Source organism: Primulina tabacum, chromosome 17 (genome assembly GCF_025594145.1).
Source record: "Primulina tabacum isolate GXHZ01 chromosome 17, ASM2559414v2, whole genome shotgun sequence".
Taxonomy (NCBI): domain Eukaryota; kingdom Viridiplantae; phylum Streptophyta; class Magnoliopsida; order Lamiales; family Gesneriaceae; genus Primulina; species Primulina tabacum.
Genome location: NC_134566.1, coordinates 29,313,511 through 29,334,507, shown reverse-complemented (window position 1 = coordinate 29,334,507; position 20,997 = coordinate 29,313,511). Strand labels below are relative to the sequence as shown.

At 33.9% G+C, this 20,997-nt stretch overlaps 1 protein-coding gene across 3 annotated transcripts; it reads right to left on the bottom strand.

The window, feature by feature from the left end:
• Positions 1 to 1,150: 1,150 nt before the first annotated feature.
• LOC142530775 (OVARIAN TUMOR DOMAIN-containing deubiquitinating enzyme 7-like) lies at positions 1,151 to 13,405 on the bottom strand. Of its 3 annotated transcripts, none has more exons than XM_075636596.1 (12): positions 13,162 to 13,405; positions 12,945 to 13,051; positions 12,702 to 12,777; positions 11,835 to 11,984; positions 11,610 to 11,671; positions 10,125 to 10,209; positions 9,907 to 10,035; positions 9,607 to 9,706; positions 2,792 to 2,919; positions 2,601 to 2,694; positions 2,001 to 2,163; positions 1,151 to 1,609 (listed from the first exon to the last, which is right to left on the bottom strand). In XM_075636596.1, exons 1-11 carry the CDS (start codon positions 13,207 to 13,209, stop codon positions 2,036 to 2,038), a joined length of 1,107 nt encoding a protein of 368 aa, XP_075492711.1. In that variant the 5' UTR covers positions 13,210 to 13,405; the 3' UTR covers positions 1,151 to 1,609; positions 2,001 to 2,035. The 3 variants fall into 3 exon arrangements, with proteins under 3 accessions (XP_075492711.1, XP_075492712.1, XP_075492710.1); XM_075636597.1 differs by having other exon boundaries at positions 1,152 to 1,609; positions 2,025 to 2,163; positions 12,961 to 13,051; positions 13,162 to 13,210; XM_075636595.1 differs by having other exon boundaries at positions 1,154 to 1,609; positions 2,025 to 2,163; positions 13,162 to 13,404.
• Positions 13,406 to 20,997: the final 7,592 nt, after the last annotated feature.

Sequence of the window (20,997 nt, the reverse complement as noted above, 5' to 3'; positions counted from 1 at the left end):
GGTACTGTCCTCGCACTTACATCTTTTCACGCTGAATCAAATCATGTCCCGATTAATCCTCTCATAATGATATCAAATTATAAATCAATAATTACAGATTACTAGGATTAAATTTTCGGGCATTACAGTAAATAAGAGATGAAACACGACTTTTCAATTAGGCACCAGCAATTATGACATTTTAATTAGTGTGCTCTGTCAACTTTAATTACTCGAGGAGACAATGACATAAAGTTTTTAATAATTCACACGCAACTTTAATTAATCACCCAATATTAATTGCACTGTTTTTCGGCATGTGTTTTCATTCAGTTTCTCGCCTCGTTAAATTTAATTTGATGCAGTACAATGAAGACCATATTCAGTGGCAGGCCACCCTCAAAATTCCAAGAAAAAGTGTGGACATATTTTATTTGTAATAGTTGAAGCAAAAAAGTTTACTTTTTTTTTTTAAATTCTCTACTATAAACTCACTTTTTTATATACAAATGAAATAAATTTGATTTCAACTTTAAAAGTTGGGCATTTAGATGCTATTTTTACACCATATCTGGCTGGTAAAAGCTATGACAAGATGGCTTTGCTGGTTAAATTCAGTTTATCCAATTCTTTGCCAAAATTAGGCGTTCTTTAATTGGTTTTATTTTATATTTGCCAATTCTTACGATACAAGTAAGTATGTCTAATCAATCTTGTCTCTGCCCATACATCTCTTAGTGACTTAATGTGGAATGCATCAATGCTCCCATTGGGAGGTAGTCCTTGTGTCATTTCATATTTAGGGGAAAAAAGTAACTTGAAGCATCAACCTTTGCTTCTGTCCTTGGTGCACTTTTACGTGTTATTTCCATCTTAGTCTTAGTTCGTATTCCAACAATTTGATAGGTTTTCACATGATGTAATGTATGATTCCACCGACAAAAAAAAAAACACACAAATCCTTTTATAATCATTGGATCAAGTATTTGGGTACTATCTTAAAGATAAAGTTTAACAAATCAGCTTTAACATTCATTCTTTTTTTTGAAAAATTTATGAATATTATTTTTGGAGTTTTACTTATCAATATTTTATTATCGAGTGTTTGCTGATATATTACAAATGGTACTAATTCAGAGCTTTTACAACACAGATGAGCTCCCAGAACATAGGAAATATAGAGTAATTTTGAAAGTGTAAATATATTAACCTAAGAATGTCAAATTTTACATCGACAACAACAATCTAGTTGCAAGACCAACAGTTCAGATATGGCATTGATGCATAGGGTATGAGTTCGTTTCATCTTTACTTCTGAAGTCATACAACCCAATTCAAATGACCAAACATCCCACCCCACAAAAGGGGGGCAAAACATGTAGTTAACTTTAAGTCATATATATACACATCGAACTCGAAATTATGACCCAAATTTTGGTGAAGAAATAAAGAATGCAATGACATTATTCAATCCTTTTCTGATTGTAGCTTATTTAGAAATTCAGCTGCCTTTTACCGCATTCCTTTTTAGTTCTTCTCTTAGCCTTTGTAAGTATAATATAAACATGCGTCCTTTCACGTACAAATGCCCTCTGAACCGCAGTTGGCTATGAGTTGCAAATTCGGTTTCCTGCATAAATTGGTTCACATTTATTCTCAAATCAATGAATATATTGACAAAGAAAGAGAGGGGAGCGAAAAATAATATTGCAAGTTGTTAACCCAAAAAATAAACACTTTATTGCTTCTAATTTTATTTTAGGGCTGATGGGAAACGGGTTGGGGATGAGTTACTGGTATAAGAGTGTGCTCATATAACAAAGATATCAAAGGCTATGGGCTATGTTTCTGCATGTAATGGTTTTGTTCTCTATGACCAAGCTAAGTAAAGGTTATAATGAAAGGGATCTGCGATGAGATCATTGATGGCGAATAAATCCTCAAGTGAAACTGCTAAAATGTTCCTTATCCAGCCCGTGCAACAGAGATCTCCCTAACGACATGCAATTCTAGTACATTACCAAAAGCTGGATGCAGCGGCTAACCTGGAAATGCTCTAAGGGCATAGTGAACCGCCCAAATCAGGTGATCGTCCATTACACTGAATGGAAGTCGCAACAGGTGCTGCACCTTTTTGACCCGGCTTTCTGTCTTTCCAATTCTTCCTATGTTCATCAGTTCGGCCTGTCAAGGTAAAACAGCACCATGTAAGTTGAGAGAAATTACCATGCTAGGAATACCACTAGCAACTATTTCAAATCCATATCCGCTTTACATTTTAAAAGAATTCATTGTAAAGCCTAATAAAATATTTCAGTCTGTTAACAAAAACTAACAAGGGGCGATAAAACACATGATGGTTAAAAATAGCACAGAATCGTTCGCTAAACAATCTGAAGTTGGCAGCAACAGAAAATTTGAAATGCAATTATTGATTTGAAATCATTTACTCAATCCTTTCATCCATACATATGGTTTATGGATTGAGGTTAGAGTTGCATTCCAGTTCCCATTTGTTAAGAATTTCATTGTGAGGCATCTTAAAAACTTCAGAAATAAGAACTGTACATATACTTAAGTAGGGCGTTGTACAAAGTTAAGGTCTTGATTAAGAGGCCTACATGGGAAATCTTCAGATTTCTCCGCAACAGATCTGCAACATGACTTGTGTTTCTTTTTCAAACCATGTAGACAGGCCTTATTTTTAAAAAATTTCTGCACCAGGGAAAAAATGGAAATCAGCTTGAGAAGTATGGAAATACAAAAAAATTCCACTGAAAATAGTAACTGTCCAGCTTATGCAAGAGGAAACCTTCTCATTAGCACGTGGGCTATTCATACTGCAGATTCTTTCCACATCATTGCTAGATAAATCATGTTCAAGTGCTTTGTGTTCAACTCTTAGTTCCTGCTGTACACAGTTCATATCCTGATGTTCATCTAAAAAACCTCAAAATCATTACTACGAAATCAAGTAAATTTGCCACAAACAAAGCACAAAACACTCCATGAAGAGGATTAAGAACGGAAGAACACTCAAAAATATCGAAACCAAGCTTCATATAAACAGAGAGCCACAACTTCACGAAAAATAGTGAAATACCAAATATTTGAACGGTAGAATTATTGGTTTTCATATCATATATTTCTGGTTCGAGTCATATCGGTAATGGCTCGGTAGATCACGTGCAAATTTAGAAAAAGAAACAAAAATTGCAAACACTAATTATGAAACAAGAGAATTTCATCAGAAGAACAGATAAAAGTATTAACCATGGGTACACCAATGATATGATTTTAATTTAAGTGAGAAATCAAAACTAAAATTTAGGAGGTTCAACTACTTTAAAATGAAGATATGGAAACAGAGCTAGTTATATAGGAACATCCTTTCCTTGGTAACATGACGATCTTCAGCAGAAAAACTTTCAACACAGCAGTTTCAGACAGGATATCTCGTCAACAAAGAAGAATTTCTATGGTTGCAAATTTCATCTACTTTATGATTGCACAAGCAACATCTAATAAGTAGCAGATCACGAAATAAATGAAGGTGTAAATCAAAAAGTGGCTTGAGAGAAATATGAGCAACGAAATCCGAACCCACTCAAGCATAATGTTAGTGCTAGTTCATCTCTGGCAGCAGTTAACAAACTTCAAATTGAAATGTAGGCAGAATAGCTGCATATAATCTTAGATTGATTCTGTTAGTTCCAGAAAATAGAAGTGACATTATCCTACTTTTAAGGGATTTATTATTTTCCTTCTTAAGTCAGTTTCCTCTAAATATAGGACTGAGAATATCGTGTATCTTATTAATTATTATTCAGTAAAAATACAGCATATTTAACCGATACCAGAAGATTAAAGGCTAAAAGCAAGTTGAGAAAGACAAATGTCTGGAACACAAACCTCACCATCTCCTCTCCAATTATTCCCGCTGCATTAATTTAGAACTCCATATCCTGCAAATTACAACCTAAAAGCTGAACGGTAAAAACTATCCTCAATGGTCAGTCACCTTCAATGGTGACTCACAGCATGGACAAAATCGGCTATTTGGATTGGATCAATTCCTAAAGATTCACCGAGTGGTTCCTCATACCAAATATGAGATATTCAAAACTCGATGGTGATGGCTTAGCTGATTCACTCGATAGAAGATAACACTGGAGATAATCTATTCTATACTACGGTGAAGTAGATCTGGGACAATCTCATTCCGCTATTCAGATTTTGAGAAATCTTCTCACATGTTTGAGTTGTGGAACAAGATATATAAACTCAAGAAAGGGGAGTTCGATGTCACACACTTCTTTATGCACCAAAAAAATTAGTATGAATTGGATCTGTTTAACATGTGCCAATTGAAAGATTATGAGGTTGCGATTACTTTTAAGAATATGGTGGATAAAGATCATCTTCATGATTTTTAACAGGTCTGAGTAGAGATCTTAATGAAGTTAAAGGGTGTATTCTAAAGATAAGGCCTTTTCTAGTCATAGATGAAGAATTTCCTGAGGTCTTTCATGAAGAATATCTAAGGAAAATGATTCTTGGTGAGGTATTGACTCCGGTAACTGAAAAATTTTCCCTCGTGCAAGATGCAACCAAGATTGGAGATTTCTGTTATGGTCCCGAGTTATGGATCACATTATTGGGGCGATTATTGAGTTTATGATGGAAATGAGGCTCGCTTTAGGGGAGAACTTCACGACCTCGTACATGATTTAGGATCACTCTAAAGACAACTTCACAATCTTTTAGCACTAAGCTTTTAGGAAAATTTATCCTAACCATTTGTTCTCATGCAATCACTTCTATATACAAAAAATCTCTCTCTGTCAGTTACCAAAGATCAAAATAAATTTCCCTATCAATTACTAAAAATAAACTCATATCCTAAAGATAAAATATCTCATAATCATTAGCCTATATAAAGAACACATGAGATATTGACAATTATCTTTTATTTGAAATATAATTAAATAGATAAGTAGTAAACTAGAGTCTTAAAAATTTAAGTAAACTAGATTTTCTATCCGTTATCTTTCAGACTAGTGGGCTGGATCTGTGTTTGGGCCGCATCAATGATCATAATATCACTCCCCTCCTGGAGAACGTGTTAGTCCGCAAACACGAATGAGGTGACCTGCTCGCTCATGGTGGAAGCATTTTTCCAGGATGCATTTATTAGAGACAGTCCATCCCAATGCATTAAAACTTCAGTCTGGGCATTTCTTGTTCTTCTGTCCAAAATAGCTCGGGACTGGGACGACAAACATTTTCTTGATTTTGGGGAAGCGTGGGACTGTTGCCTAGCTCGCCCAGGTCTTGTTCTTCCGAGCAAATGGTTAACAGACATTTGTTAATCCCATCAAACTGATCAAGAAGAGCTTGTTGTTTCTCGGTGGCTGCCTTGCCCTCTCGATATATTTTCATAAAGGCTTCGAAATGTTGATTAAATACGTGAAATTCCTCCATGAAGACTGGCTTTGGTACCAATTTGTTATGATCTCGAGTTATGGATCACGCTATAGGGCAGTTAAAAAGAGTTTATGGTAGAAATTGAGTCTCGTTTTAGGAGAGAACCTCACGATCTTGTAGATGATTTGAGGTTCATTAAAGAGAACTTCACGAAGTTTAGCACTAGGGTTTTAGGAAAATATTTTGCTTTAACCATTTATTTCCGCATATTCACTTATATATACAAAGAATCATTCTCTGTGTCAACTACTAATAGATCAACATAAATTTCTCTGTAAGGTACTAAATAAACTCATATCCTAAAGATAAAATATCTCCTAATCCTAGAACTTATCCCATATTTATAGAACACATGAGATATTGACGGTTATCTTTTATTTGAAAATTAATCAAACAGATAAGAAGTAAACTAGAGCCCTAAAAAAATTTAGTAAACTAGATTCTCTATCCGTTATCTTTAAAACTAGTGGGTTGGATCTGTGTTTGGCCAAATCAATGATCATAACAATTTCTAGCCTCCCGCAAAGAGAAGTCAAGCCTGGTGCAACCACTGTTAGATGTTGTATCATACTAAGAACAAGTGCTGGGATCTTCATGGAAAACCTGCGAATTAGGTTCCAAATCGACTACGAGGATGTGAAGGGAAAGGCCTCCAAGTCACCTTTGACCGTTAACGGAGAAAAACTATGACAAAACCAGTTTTTCAAAGGTGCAGACTGAAAACTTGCTAACCAAAAATCAATTTATTACCACTTGCCTCGTGGCATAAAAAGGTACATTTTTGACAGATTTTGATAGCATGACCAACCTTTGAGCCACAGATTATTGACTCTAGATCCTTTGAGCATATGACTGGTTGTGAGAGTATGTTTACTCCTATATTCCATGTCCCATAAATCACAAAATTAGAGTAGCCCATGGCTCTTATTAGATCGTTGCTGGAATAGATTCCAGTAAACTAGTTCCAAAGTACTTTTTAAATTTGTCCCACATATAACTAGCCTGTCATACAATCTTCACCGTTGGCACAATTATAAAATATTGAATCGTGTCATTCAACTTTCATCATCTGTCTACTACTTCGACGAGGATTTATCTGTAAGTGGTCAAGTTCATGCAGCTGTTGGTTATCCCTCTTTGCCTAAAACACAAAAAATAATGTTGCAACATTGTAGGCAAGAACATCCATATTTTTTGTACTTGAAACATTTGTTTCCACCCTCACTTGGAAATTCAATAGGAAATTTGACCGTTTCAAAATACAAGCATGTATTTTTTACCACCTTAACCTGATCGAGCTTCCAAATCATTCATGTTGACTCACTTACTCACCGTGCCATTTGAGATCCATCTCATATAAAAACTCTTACTAATAAAAAAAGTGGTTCATCTCCTTTACCGATGATCATACAAAGGTTTGTTTTGTGCATCTTTTGAAAGAAAAAATAGAAATATAGCATATTTTCAAAGTTTTCTTTCCATGATTAAAACTCAATTTAGTGAGGAACAAATTGGAAATTTTTTTGAGGAACAAATGGAAATTTTTTTGAGGAACAAAATGGAACTTACAAAGAAAAAATAGCTATTTGCTAGAGGTATCCCCCGACCTCTCTTATTCACAAAAAATGTTCCAAAACTCTTTTGGGTTGATTAGTTCTTACTGCATGTTATGTAATCAATAGAATGTCGACCAAAGTTCTTTAATTCCAAAATACCTAAGAAGTTCTCCAGGATTGTTGACCTTAAAACCGAAGATTCACTTCCGCCCTTTAAAATTGACCAAATAATGCTCTAGAAATTCCAGAATCACAACCCTTAAATCTGATTATTTCAATTGTATCACTAGAGTCTAGAGACAAATATGTCAAACCTCCAATGTTTCAAAAAACATTGGAGAAGCATCAAACCAACAGGAATGGAATGATGTGATGAAAAAACTTGAAGGATAAATACTAGTTGCTTGCGAGTGGTATTTAGAGTCATAACTTTGATGGCTCAATTGAACGACATAAGGTGAGATTGGTTGGAAAAGCTATTAGGGATGACGATGGATTTGGTTCGAAACGGGTACTCAACCTGAACCCAACCTATTTGGGTCGGCTTTAGGTAATGTTAAATGGGCATGAGTCGGTGATGATATTTACTTTTTGTACCCGGACAAGTATGGGTCGGATAACCGGGTTTATAGTGCTCGACCCATTTAGGTTTTTACCAGAAGTAAATATTGTTTCTACCATGTTTAACGGGGAATAACTTTACGAGGAATAACTTTTGCTTGGAGATTTTCCAAAGCCAACATTCACCAATATATACCGCGCATCATCACCCTTCGTAAAAATTCAAAAGAGGGAAAAACTCCTGGTTTAACATTATTGCATTTAAAGCGCCATGTTTTTAGAAGTCTGGCATAAATCCCTTACAAATTGGGTGAATGTGCTCGATTTTTGGGGTTAAATTGTTTTATTTTGTAAAAAATGAAAGATACATTAATGTATTAATATTTTTTAGGCAGTTTATGCCTTTAAACTTTTCATTTGGGTCCTGGTGAAATTACCACCAATATATCCATATATTTTATCCACTTCTATCCTCTCTTGAAGATTGCCTATTATATGAGATTTTGTGGATTGCACACATGTTAATATCAAATTTTGTCGGATTTATATGACTTATTGATGGCATGGAATTGCTACTTTTGATATTTGATTTAAATTGAGTTATAGATTTTGTTTGGATTTTTTTAATTAATTTTTAGTTTAATATAACTGTATAAGTTAAAAATTAACAATGTCAAAAAAATGTTATGAATATAATTGTGTGACCGGTCTAATCGGTAGAACACTTTAGCTTTGGGTATGGTCGAGGCATGCATGGCTTTAGGTTTAGACACATAGGTGGGTCTCGGGTCCTTCAAAATTGTAATGAGTGTTTGATTATAGTTGACGAAAATTTGACGTACCGAAGCTTTCACGGATGTAGATTGGGCAGCCTCTATGAATGATATAGAATCATTTGATTAGTGTTCACTTTTGAAGATATCTTGTTACATGGAATGGTAAAATGATTAGCCTTCACTTTTTTGAAGAAATCTTGTTACATGGAACAGTAAAACAAACAGCAGTAGCAAGGAGTAAGGAGTCGTGCAAAGGCTGAACTCATATTTTTGACACACGACGTTTATGAGCTTCTATAATTGAACAATTTTTGAAGATGAAACTCTACCGTGGTAATAAAGCTGCTAGCAATAGTCTTTATAATCCTTTGTACTAGACCAAACTAAACATGTAGAAGTCGATAGGCAATTGACCATAAAGCTGCTATCAATAGCCTTTATAATCCTTTGTACTATACCAAACTAAACACGTAGAAGTTGATAGGCACTTGATCAGAGAAAAGATTGAGAAAGAATTCTGCACTTGACTTAAGTTCCTATATCAGCACGAGCACGGAATGTCTTAACGAAAGGATCAATGAAGCCAACATTTAAGAAGCTCACGGATGAGCCTAAATTATACAACCTTCATACACCAGGTCAAGGGGGAGTGTATGCAGATTAGTTGTACATAATCTTAGAATGATTCTATTAGCTTTATATTATCCCTAATTTTAAGGTTGCATTTGAAGTGATTTGATTTGAAGCTAGAAATTTCAAATTCTTAATAACAAGTTCATTGATTTGTTTGTTTAATCCATTTGATAATGAATTTTAAATCATCAGCTAGTTATTTTTGAATTATTGTAGAGGATTTCAAATCCCTTTCGAAGTCATTGCAAATAATTCTTTCTCAAATCCAAATCCTCTGATCCAAATGCAACCTGAGAGATTTGTTACTGTCCTATTTCCCTTGGTTTTCCTTTATAGGGTTGAGAATATTGTGTATGTCTTACTGAGAATATTGTGTATGTCTTACTTAGTATTAAGTAAAAGTGCAACATTACTTATCGTTTCTGTTTTTCTCTTCGTTTTTATGAACTTTTGATTTAACAACTTAGGTTTAAAGCAAAAACCTTAACAAGAACAAATCATCAGAGCAAAACGAAGATAACCTTGTCAGGTTAAATACTCAGGCAACATATAAATCAAGCACACAAAAGGACCACTCAGCAAAGGAATTGTAAAACATACTAAAAGGTCATTACCGCAAGGACTATCTACAACTAAATCAGCAAACATGTGATCTCCAGATTCTTGTTCTGGAGTAAGCAATTCCGCTACAATTTCACCTCCCACATTTAAAGCCTACATGACATCAAAATAATTAGGAAAAAATTTGCAACTCCCCTGTTTCAGTAGATCAAAACCCAATTGAAGAAGAAACAGTGAACTTTTCAGCCAATATTTGTTTTCTTCACCACATCTATCGTGGGGGTCAGTTGGTGAGCCAATTAATGCACGCAAGTGGAACTGTTGTAACCCTTTCAACTACTTGAAATAATCACCTGCTGTGCTTTTGTAGCATTTACAATATTACTGGATTTCTCCTGTAATATATTTTCACCACCTTCCTTTTCCGGGACTGTGCAAACTACATCTGCTTTATTAGATTTCCCTGAAAGACCTGTGTTGTCCTTTATAAGAAAACTAGAAATTATCAGAATCTATTGTAGAAAATACTATACATTGGATAATGACATACTAAGAGCAACACATAGGTCACCTCGATAAATATTGGCCTAGCTGGTCCAGAGCAAGTGTCCTCCTTTAAACGCACACTATTATAATGCTCTCCATCATGATAAGAACTACAAGAATTATAAAACAAGTCAACGGAATAAAACTCAATATCGTCATTAGGAAGAACTGGAGGAGCTCTTTTTTCAGTATTTTTTTCTAGGAGAACAGAATACAAGATTCCACTGGCAACTCTTAGCACACCACTTTGTCACTGACAAGATTCCAATCTTTAAAAGGACCTAAGATTCTGACTCCAAATAAAAATAAAGTATGATTGATGCTATGCTAATCAAGGTGAAATTTAATAAGTTCCACGAGCTTGAAATTAAATAGACAAATTAGATTCTGACTCCAAATAAAAATAAAGTGAGATTGATGCTCTGCTAATCAAGGTGAAATTTAATAAGTTCCAGGAGTCTCAAATTAAATAGACAAATTTTTAACTTTGTTTTAGCATATTTCCATTCAGTTTCCAACAAAGAATTCTACTGTGACTAATCTCTTCCATATTACATTTAGCACTTCAATGCCCAAACTACACTAAGATTGGGGTGTGTAATGTCTAAACAGACATACAACAAAAGTTAATAAAATTAGGCATATGTTCTAGCATCATTTATTCCAACAAATTAAGAACTTCAGTCAATAGTCTATACGTGGAAATATTTCTTATTTAAGAGAAGATATTCTGGAAGAAAGAAATGCAACTTATTCTTTTGTGTGCAATATCATAATGTGGAAAAAGAAATGCAACTTATTCTTTGGCGTGAAATTCTTGTCTTTTGTAGAAGAGGATGCTAACTTCTTCCGCACGTGAGTGTTTTGAAAATTTCTAGTACTGCGTCCTATGAATTTTAAAACTGGCTGTGACCAGAGCATAATTGAGCTAAACATTCCTCTTCAACGAAAGACTCAATAATACCCTCCATCCAGTGAAAGCACAAAAATGTGAAAACTAGAGCAATGACAAGAACAAGTTACAGTTCAGGAATAATGTCACATTGTCGTTATCCACATATTTGTAAGTTGTGGTCGGACTATCATTGATGATTCAGATCACAGTCATGGCTCAATACAAGTTTAGCATGTCTGCATAGCCTATATTCAGCTCAGGAAGCTATCAATACCTAAAATTCAAGTAACTACGAATTCAAGATCTTCATTTCCCGGCAGAGATTTCCAGATGGTTACAGAGATGATTATAGTTATAAAGAAATATCCATAGACTTACAAGGGTTTCCTTTTATTGATTTTTATTTGGGTAATTGGGAATCACAGAAGGGTACTTGAGAAGATTTACAACAGAAGAACCTTATCCAGTATTGCAAGACAAAAAATCGTAACAATACAGGACAAAAAGACCAAAAGAACAAATAATAAACCACTAATATAAAAATCTGTTAGCACAAGAATTTAACTATGCCAACAATTAAACACGACCAAATTCTGAATTTTCTATAGTACTCACAGGTGAATCTGTGGAGCTTCACGTACATCAAAATTTTGTGCATGCCAACGAGGTGATCTATGCTGTAAAAATAAGAAATGGAAATTGATAATTAATCTAAACGCTCTAAAACATTATCACAGTATAAATTGACAGTATAAAGGCATCACTGCTGTCCATAATTGAGCTTGGAAATTTTAAAATCATGGAACAGTGTGAAAGTAATGGTCAGGAAAGAAAACACACTCTGTGAATGCATATGTTTCTATGAGTGGCAAGAGAAGCTGCTTGCAACTCCACATGTCCTGCCCAATTGCCTTCCTGGGCCATGGACCGACAATATTCATCAAATGGAACTTCGTCTTCAAGAAAGGGCTCAAACATTTCACGATTGTTCTGCCAAGTTTAACTTATGGATCAGTATTCCATGAAATTAAATCTTTTTGATTTTATAGTATAAAAAATGCAGTAGAAACTTGAACAAAACTCGTGCCGAATGCATGAACATGGCATTTCACACTTGGATTTGAGGAAGAGAATGATGTAATAACTTGTAATTTTCTTTAATTTGGTTCCCAAAAAAATATCAATGTAAAACGGTTATAAAACATAAAAAAGAAGCCGAAATTGGGTCGACACCCGTTGATGGTTAGAATGGTCAGCTACATCGTGATAAAGTTCGCCTCCCTCCAGCCCCCACGTCTTAGCAAAAAACGCAAGCTTTTTCTCTTCATTAGTTCCGCTTTGTTTTCAAGTAATCTCGGAGATTGAGACATTCATCGTATTCTACAATTAACTCAATATTCACAAAAACTAAACTTGAAATTTACTTTGTTAAAACATGACACTCCAGATTGAGACAAAAGATCTTAATCAACTCTTACATTTAAACCCCACGAGAGCCATGCAAGCCCCCATTAAAGCAACTCAAGTAGTAAATGGCCTTGACGCTGTCATATCGCATTGATAGTACCTATAATAATTCTTAGCGAAAAAAGATGAAATAACAAACTAGCAAACTCATCCATCATTCATCTTATTTGCAACCTGTTATAATAACTACAAATTATCATCCAAAGTTAGACTGAAACAGGCTGTCTAAAAAAATTATACCTTAATAAATCGAACTACCATATTTCGATACTTCTCATGCTTGTCCTCATTCCCCTCCAACTGATCAGCCAATGCCCTGCAACAAACAACAGTCAGGTGATCAAAATCACCGCACATTAATTAATTCAGGAATAAAATACTCCATAATTCACACGATTCATCAATTCATGAGCACCTGCACAATAATTATGCATAGAGAATAAGTTTTGCTAACAATCGCACCGCAATAAAATTAATTAATACCTGAAGAAACAGTTACCATCTGGGGTAACCTGAATGATTTTCAAACCCAAAACATCAAGCTCTGCCCGCAGTTCAGATACATCCGTTTCTCTTCCGCGCTTTTTTCTCTGATCACAATTCAAACAAAATCAAAATAGAAGCATAGTCGAGAATAACTCAATTATTAACAACAATAAATTGCAAATAAACAGGAAAAATCAAGGGTCTTATAACTTACATGGGGTAGCTTATTAGAATTGATTGTTTGATGCTTTCCTTTGGCCATTATTATTGAATTCGCACCGACAACTTCGATGTGATTTTGATTTTAAAAAATAGGTCAATAAATTTTGGGGGCAGAAGGGTTTAAGGAGGCACAATTTGAATAGATTTACTGATGTTACTCCATTATCGATCAAGGAGAGCAAGGACGTACATTCTCGCACGGTTTTTGTTTATAATAGATTCTTCACAAAATCTTCCGTCGGTCTATCAATTTTGTAGAGATAATTAATGTAGAAAGATTATTTTTTTAATTTAAAAATATAGATCAGATCAACCCATCTAATAAATCAAAACATTTGACTTTCTAATTAATTTGGAAAACGTTATTATATTTGTTCGACATAAAAAAACATAACGAAGGAACTCAAAACCAAAAGTAATAAGGTAAATTTGTTTGAGACGGTCTCACGGGTCGTATTTTGTGAGACAGATGTCTTATTTAGGTCATTCATGAAAAATTATTATTTTTATGCTAAGAGTATTACTTTTTATTGTGAATATCGGTAGGGTTAACCCGTCTTACAGATAAAGATTCGTGAGACCGTATCACAAGAGACCTACTCAAATAATAATGTTTCATAAAAAAACCAAATAATAATAATATTTCTTAAAAAAAACCCAAAATAATACAAATTTAAAAAAAATAATTTAATTACTTTTTAGGGTCTAGATACTTTTATTATAGTCTTTATTGAATTAATCTTTCGATTTACAAAATAATTATATTGAGCCATGTTTATATCACGAAACAATTACATAATAGGTAGAAATCTAGTATAAAATTAACTCTATGTTTGGAAGCAAGGATTTTGAGATATTTGGTTCTGTAAAATTCTAGTTTTAACTGTTTCGTTAGTTGAATTTTAAAAATGGAATTGAATTTGACAGGATTTGACTTGATTTCATTGTGTATAAACAAAATTATCAAAACTGGTCAGATTTGATGAGATTTCGATTTGAATAAACCTAAAAAATATCCATAACAAATTTGTTAAGTTATTATTCTTCTGCCGTTTTTATATGTCATGGCTGGATTAAATGACAAATTTATTTATTTTTTATTTTGTATAGTTGATTTTTGAGATCTATTTTTATAGTTGTCATTAATATTGAATAATTCTTTATTCAATAATAATTATTTTTATATTTATAAAATTAGGATGTGGTTGAATGTTTTTGAATATTTATATGTTATGTTTGATTATTTTATTTTAATAATTCATTTTGTGTTTATTAACGGCAGTTAATTAATTATATAAGAGTTTATGTAGTTTATATAACACAAATATATAATTGAAATGATACAGGGAAATATATGATAAAATTAATTTTAATTTTTCAATTTTTTAATAATGTCAATAATATGTTATAAATATTGATCATTTATGTAAAGGATAATTAAGATTATTTTAGAAAAATTTTAAATTTCCAAATTCAAATCTTGTTTTTTACAAACAAAAAATGAGTTTTAAATAAAAAATTTAAATTTCAAACCAAACACAAGAGCAAGATAAAATTCTAAATCCATAGATTTACAAATCCAATTTCAAATCTAACTTCCAAATCCAAATTCAAAATTTGAAGTATCCAAACACAATGTGTAAGTGTTATAATATGGAAAAGAAACGTCCCTAACGAAAAATACATCTAGTAAACACGGATCCTTCGTTAAGGACAGAAACATTAAGGATGAATGCCATAATTGCAATTAAATGGGAAAAATCAAGTGTATTTCTAAATTTATATCTTACTTATTTATACATTAATTACATAAAGTAAATAGAATTTCAAATATCTTTAAGTGAACTTGAAATTCATAATAAATAATATGAAACTTTGTATAAACATGGAATAAGTATATATATATATATATATATATATGATATTTAATCGCAAAAGACATTCTAACTTTAATTGTAGTTGCCTGTGGTTAATTATTTTGGAAGAAAATGTCATAAAAAATATTCACATAAAATATTTTTAATTCATCCGAACCATCAATTTTTTCGACCAACTTTTTCCTCTAATATTTTCACCAACAATCCGCTGATCTTTCTTAAACAAATCCATCCACCAGCGCCGCCGCGGGGGCGTCGCCCATCACATATTAGCTTTCGGAGTTCTGCCCATTAGCTCCGCCCGAAACTGTACAGTTCGAAGTATATTTCTGCACATTGCGTATTTATGCACTTTATTTATATATTTGTGTATATTTTAGAGAGAGTTTTATTATAATGAAATATAATTAGTGTTATTGGTGGGAGAAAACACGATTCATCTGATGCAACTTATTTTGTATATTTCATCACTTTATTGCCTTTCTTTAGCATCCCTTGGCTAATTGGATTTTTTTATTAGCTTGTTGTAAACACACCAACACTTTTAACTGTAAGGTCTAGAAAATTCGAAGCGACATAACATGACTGTATGCAATCTAGAATTTTATTAAAATATGTGTTTAATTAATTTAAAGCATTAAATGCATGATTATTGCATCAATATATGTTTTATTTCATGGTTTATTAATGTTTCATGTATTAGGGTTTTTTAATAGTATTTCACGCTAGACGTGGAACGGAGATGAGGACAGTTGAAGAAAAATATTTTTATTAAAAAATTATTTTTAATTATTTAATATATGATGTAATTAAATGTGATTTTTGAAAATGGGTTTTGGCTGATTTTACTCGTCGGATCATATTTTAAACTGATATGCAAAATTTAGCGAGTCGGTGGACTTTTTAGGGTTCGAACAATATTTTCAAAAACGTAACTAAACAAGATATTTTTCGGGAGTGATTTTGGGCTTATTGGGCCTACTTTAATATATATTAGGCCTAAACTCCTTCACATCCTTATTATTTTAATTAATGGACCCAATATACATCTATATTATAACAAACCCTACCTCCGAAAAACCCTAACCCTCCATTCTCCCTTTCGGCCGCCCCACCAGCAGCTTCTCGTGACCACCAGCGGCCTTTTTGCTCGGATTTTCTCAAAAAAATTTATAGGAGCTCTTCCCCGTCCCTCCGATATTCGTTCTATGCAATTGTAGTTAAGTTTTCAAGCGCCATTACGCAAAGGCACACACATTACCTTTTTTTCTCGTCTTTCACACCATAAATACGTGTTTTGGATGGATTATGCATGATATATATCGGTTCTAATGTTATAAATTGATTTTACATGCGTTTCTCCTTGAATATGATTTTCTTGCCTTCATGTACATCACGTCTCGGCTCGGTTGATGGGATGCTGCCAGGTCGGGGGTTCTAAGGAGGTTCTATAGCATATGTTTAGGCGTTTTAGGTGCTGAGCTTGAGGCTAGGTCACGCTCTTGTAGGTGACCAATCGGGCCTTTGCGTTCGGGATAGGTTGTGGCTCGATCGAATGTTTCGGGGAGGACATCGGTGTAAGGGACGCTCCATGGACATGGAGTAGAGCCTGGAGGGTCTGAGGGATGGCCTAGAGCAGCTCGTGCACGGCTGGTCTCGTGCTAGGGGGAGATCGAGGAAGCTAATGGCGATTAAGTTTCGGCTTTGGGTGATTTCGGGTGTTTCATGGTGAACCGAGGGTGCGCATACATGAGGCTGAGGGTAGTGGTTAGGTCGGTCCAGGAGGGTCCAGAGGTGGGCTAGGAGTGGTTGGTTCGAGGCAGGTCCAGTCTAGTTTGGGCTAGGATCGAGTTTTTGAGGGCTAGGCGCATTAGGATTTGTTAGATGCAAGTGCAAAAATTTTCCAGCAAGGGAGCAGCCGGTTTTAAAGGTTTCAAAAGGCTGTAATTGTGTTGTTTAGGGTCTGGTAGAGTGTGATTAAGTTGTGGTTAAAATTTGTGAAAGTTTGGTTAGTCTCGGGTTGATTCAAATTAAAATCGAAATCCCGGTCCAAGTTTTAAAACAAATCGTAAAAGTTATGGAATGAGCTCAAGGTTACGTCTAGAAAATGATTATAAATATGTTTTTGAGGTATTTTAAGGAGTTTGGTTGGCTTCGAGTCGGAATTTTGAGGTTCAGGGGTATTAGGGTTTCCAGGGGCAACATAATCATTTTGCATCCGGGTCGAGTTAATAGTCCTGGCAGCGCCCTGATCACAAATCGAAATGTTTTAAATGCATATGTAATCACAAACATGACTTTTTATGGAAATACGAAAATAAGTTGCATGCTTGATTTTAAGAAAATTACATACATGCATGATTTTTATAAATGATGAATATTATGATATGTTTGGAAAGATGAGAGCTGGTTGTGACTAATATGAACATGAACACGAACATGTAAGGTCAAAGCTCAATGGATAGGTAATACTATCGCTGATGTCCCCGCCGTCGGGTACCGCGATTATACGTAGATGGAACCATCGACTAGAGCTGATACGAAAGTCACAACTAATGATCTGAATTCAAATAAGGAAATTAAACACATAAATGATTAAATGATGAGATATGTTTAGAGTATGTTTATGTTATGTTATGTTTATGCTCATGCTTTCAAGATCATGAAGTTTATTTTAATTACAGTACTTTTCGATGTTGCATGTTATGTGTATGTACTTGTTATAACGATTCAGGTGTGTTGAGTCTTTAGACTCATTAGGTATGAATGATACAAGTGAGCATGATGAGTTTGAGACTGGAGGCGCTGAAGACTGAGTAGGCGGAGTTGGGGGTGCGCACGATGACCCGAGGACCTTGCATTTTTCCGCAATATATGTTTATGGGTCATGGATGAATATTGTTTTTATATATTTTATATCTTTTTATACGTTGATGGTACGACAAGCTTTGATTGTTGCGTTAGAGTTATTTTAAATCAGTATCCTAGGTATTTTGATGATATTTAGATTTTTATTTAACTACAATATTTTTATTCAGTGATTGAGTAACTTTTAATACGCATGGTGGTCTGTTTTCTTTCGCATGCATGTGTATGAGTATATTTTTTAAATTAGATTACAAAAAAAAAAAAATTAGGAGTATTTTAATAGCACGAGTCGTTTCATTAATATTCCAAAACAAGTGAATAAATATTTAAAAATGAGATGGTCGTGTTTTGAAACTGAAACTCGTAAGAGGCTATATTTAGGGGTGTCAATCGGGCGGGTTGGGTCGGGTTTCGAGTCAACCCGCGAAATTTTTTTTATTTTTTTTCAACCCGAAAACCCCCAACCCGAACCCGAAGCAACCCGAACACGAACCCGTATAACCCGACTCAACCCGTCTAACCCGCCTAACCCGAATTTTATTTATTTATTTTAAATTTTTTAAAAAAATTAATGAAAAAAATTCAAAAAAATAAAAAATAATAATATTTTAATTTAAACACATAATAACAAAATTTCTGATTTAAATTTGAAAGTTTAATCGTAGAAAATTAAAAGTATATTTATAAATCAAATAAAAAATTGTTAAAAAAATAAAATATGCAAAATAAAAATTAAGTGATGAAAATTTATCATATAAATATACAGTAAATTTTGTTCAAACATACAATATATAAAACTATAGGTAATATTTTCAAAAAAAAAAGTTCGCGGGTCAACCCGCGACCCAACCAACCCAACCCAACCCGAAACTCGCCTAACATGGTACTAACCCGAACCCGAACCCAACCCGAAAAACCTCAACTCGAACCTGATTTTTTTCGTGTTGGATCGTGTCGAGGTTGACGAGTCGTGTCGCATTTTACACCCCTAGCTATATTCCAATATTTTCGTCATAACATCACAAAAGATGTGGAAAAAATAACAAGAATCATACTATAAATCTGCAATATCAATGCTTAAATTAATAAATGAACTGTCATCGATCCAATCTCAAAACCACAACAAAGAGAAGATAAAGTTTGCTTTTGGTTTTATCGCACTGTTGATTCTTTTTCTTTTCAAACTTCATGTAAACCAGAGGACCCGTTTCAAATATATATAAGCTCTCTCCAAGAAAATCAAGGGATCCCCGGTCGGCAATGCGAGTCTTAGCCTCCGTCTTCCAGGGTTGGATTCCGAAATCTCTCATTCACATTGGCTTTATGAATGCACAATGTAATGCCTACTGCTGCTTGCTGCTGCTGCAATCCCATCATGCAGTTCCTAGCTCACCTCTATTTTTTTCATATCCCGAAGGTCGTGAACACCGTGTCCGGCTTCTGCACCCGGACCGCCACCACGTTGGCCACAGGAACAGAAACGGGGTTCGCCACGCCGCTGGTGAACGCACAGGCGGGAGGCGGCGTGGTCTTTGTGGTGCAGTCCGGTTATTTTTTGCCTCAGTTGAGTCAATCTTGTGATTTGTTGACTTATATGAATCCGACCCTAGAAGAGAGTGGCTAAGACTCTTTGAAGCCGGCGCTGATGGACTCTTTTCTTCTTCTTTTTTTGAAAAACTGATGGACTCTTCAACGGCGGCTTACTGGTGAAATCTTATATTCTACCGGGCAGAAAGCGTGATGCATGCTCCACCGGTGGAGAGAGCATATTACACCATCTCCAATACAGCTCTTCCGAGGATCGATTTGCGAATGAGAGACCAGTTTAGAACCAGCTGCTGTAAATGGTCGTCTTCCTCGACCTTTTCTAGCACGGCCAGAGAAACTGGTCCTTCATAAGCAAATCGATCGTCGATCTAAAGATCAGTGAAGACTGGGAGAGTGGGAGTTGAGTTTATACATGACTGAAGTGGATAACAGGTGATCGGAGATTTGGAAGGGGAGCTATGGGCTGTGCATGGGAAACCCTAGACTACGATCATGTTTAGATATGGAATTTAATATATATAAAATTAATTTAATCAACTATATCTTTTATAAAAGAATTGGATACCGATAAAACTTTTATTTAAAACAAAATATGATTTTATCATATTCATAGTTATTATGTTTGTCTTATAAACATTCTTCGAGAAAAAAAATAGTGATAAACCGATTTTAATATTTAATGTGATTCTATATGAAATGAATAGATTTCAAATAATATTTTATAGATTGTAATTATATTTTAATCACCAGAGTACGTAGTAAATGCTTTGAGAAAAAAAATATAATGTACACGAGCATGTCTCTTGTGAGATGGTCTCACGAATTTTTATCTGTGAGACGAGTCAATCCTACCGATATTCACAATAAAAAGTAATACTTTTAGCATAAAAAGTAATACTTTTTCATGGATGACCTAAGTAAGATATATTTCTCACAAAATACGACCCGTAAGACCGTCTCACACAAGTTTTTGTCAATGTACATCCGTTGTTTTTATGTATTTTATAAGAAAGATTTAGAAACATCTTACTCTACAAAACCTTGAGAAAAAATATGAATAATTTAGTCCCAAAAAATATTAATAGTATTAAATTTTAAAATTAAATTAAGACTTTTATATTTATTTTTAGAAACGAAAAAAATTATGACAAAATTTTAGTAGCTGACAAATAAATGTATTACATTTGAGTTTCTTAAGGTAAAGAGAAATTTTGTAATATAAAAATACGGTTTTTTTTATTGATATATGATCAAGTTAAAAAGAAATTGAAAGAAATGGATAAACAATATTACATGATAAAAGATATAATTTTAACTTAATATGATGGATTAGTTTCCTGTATTTTCTTATAGTGACCAAAATATCCCTATCATTTATGCACCATTAGCTAAGCCATTGAAAACAATTGTTTTTATTTATTCAAATGACATTATAATTGTAGATTAGAAATTTTTTTACAATTTGAATACATTTAAAAATTCATGTGATCTGTTTTTTTTTTTTAATTTTGCCTCACCGGTTATTATTATGAGCA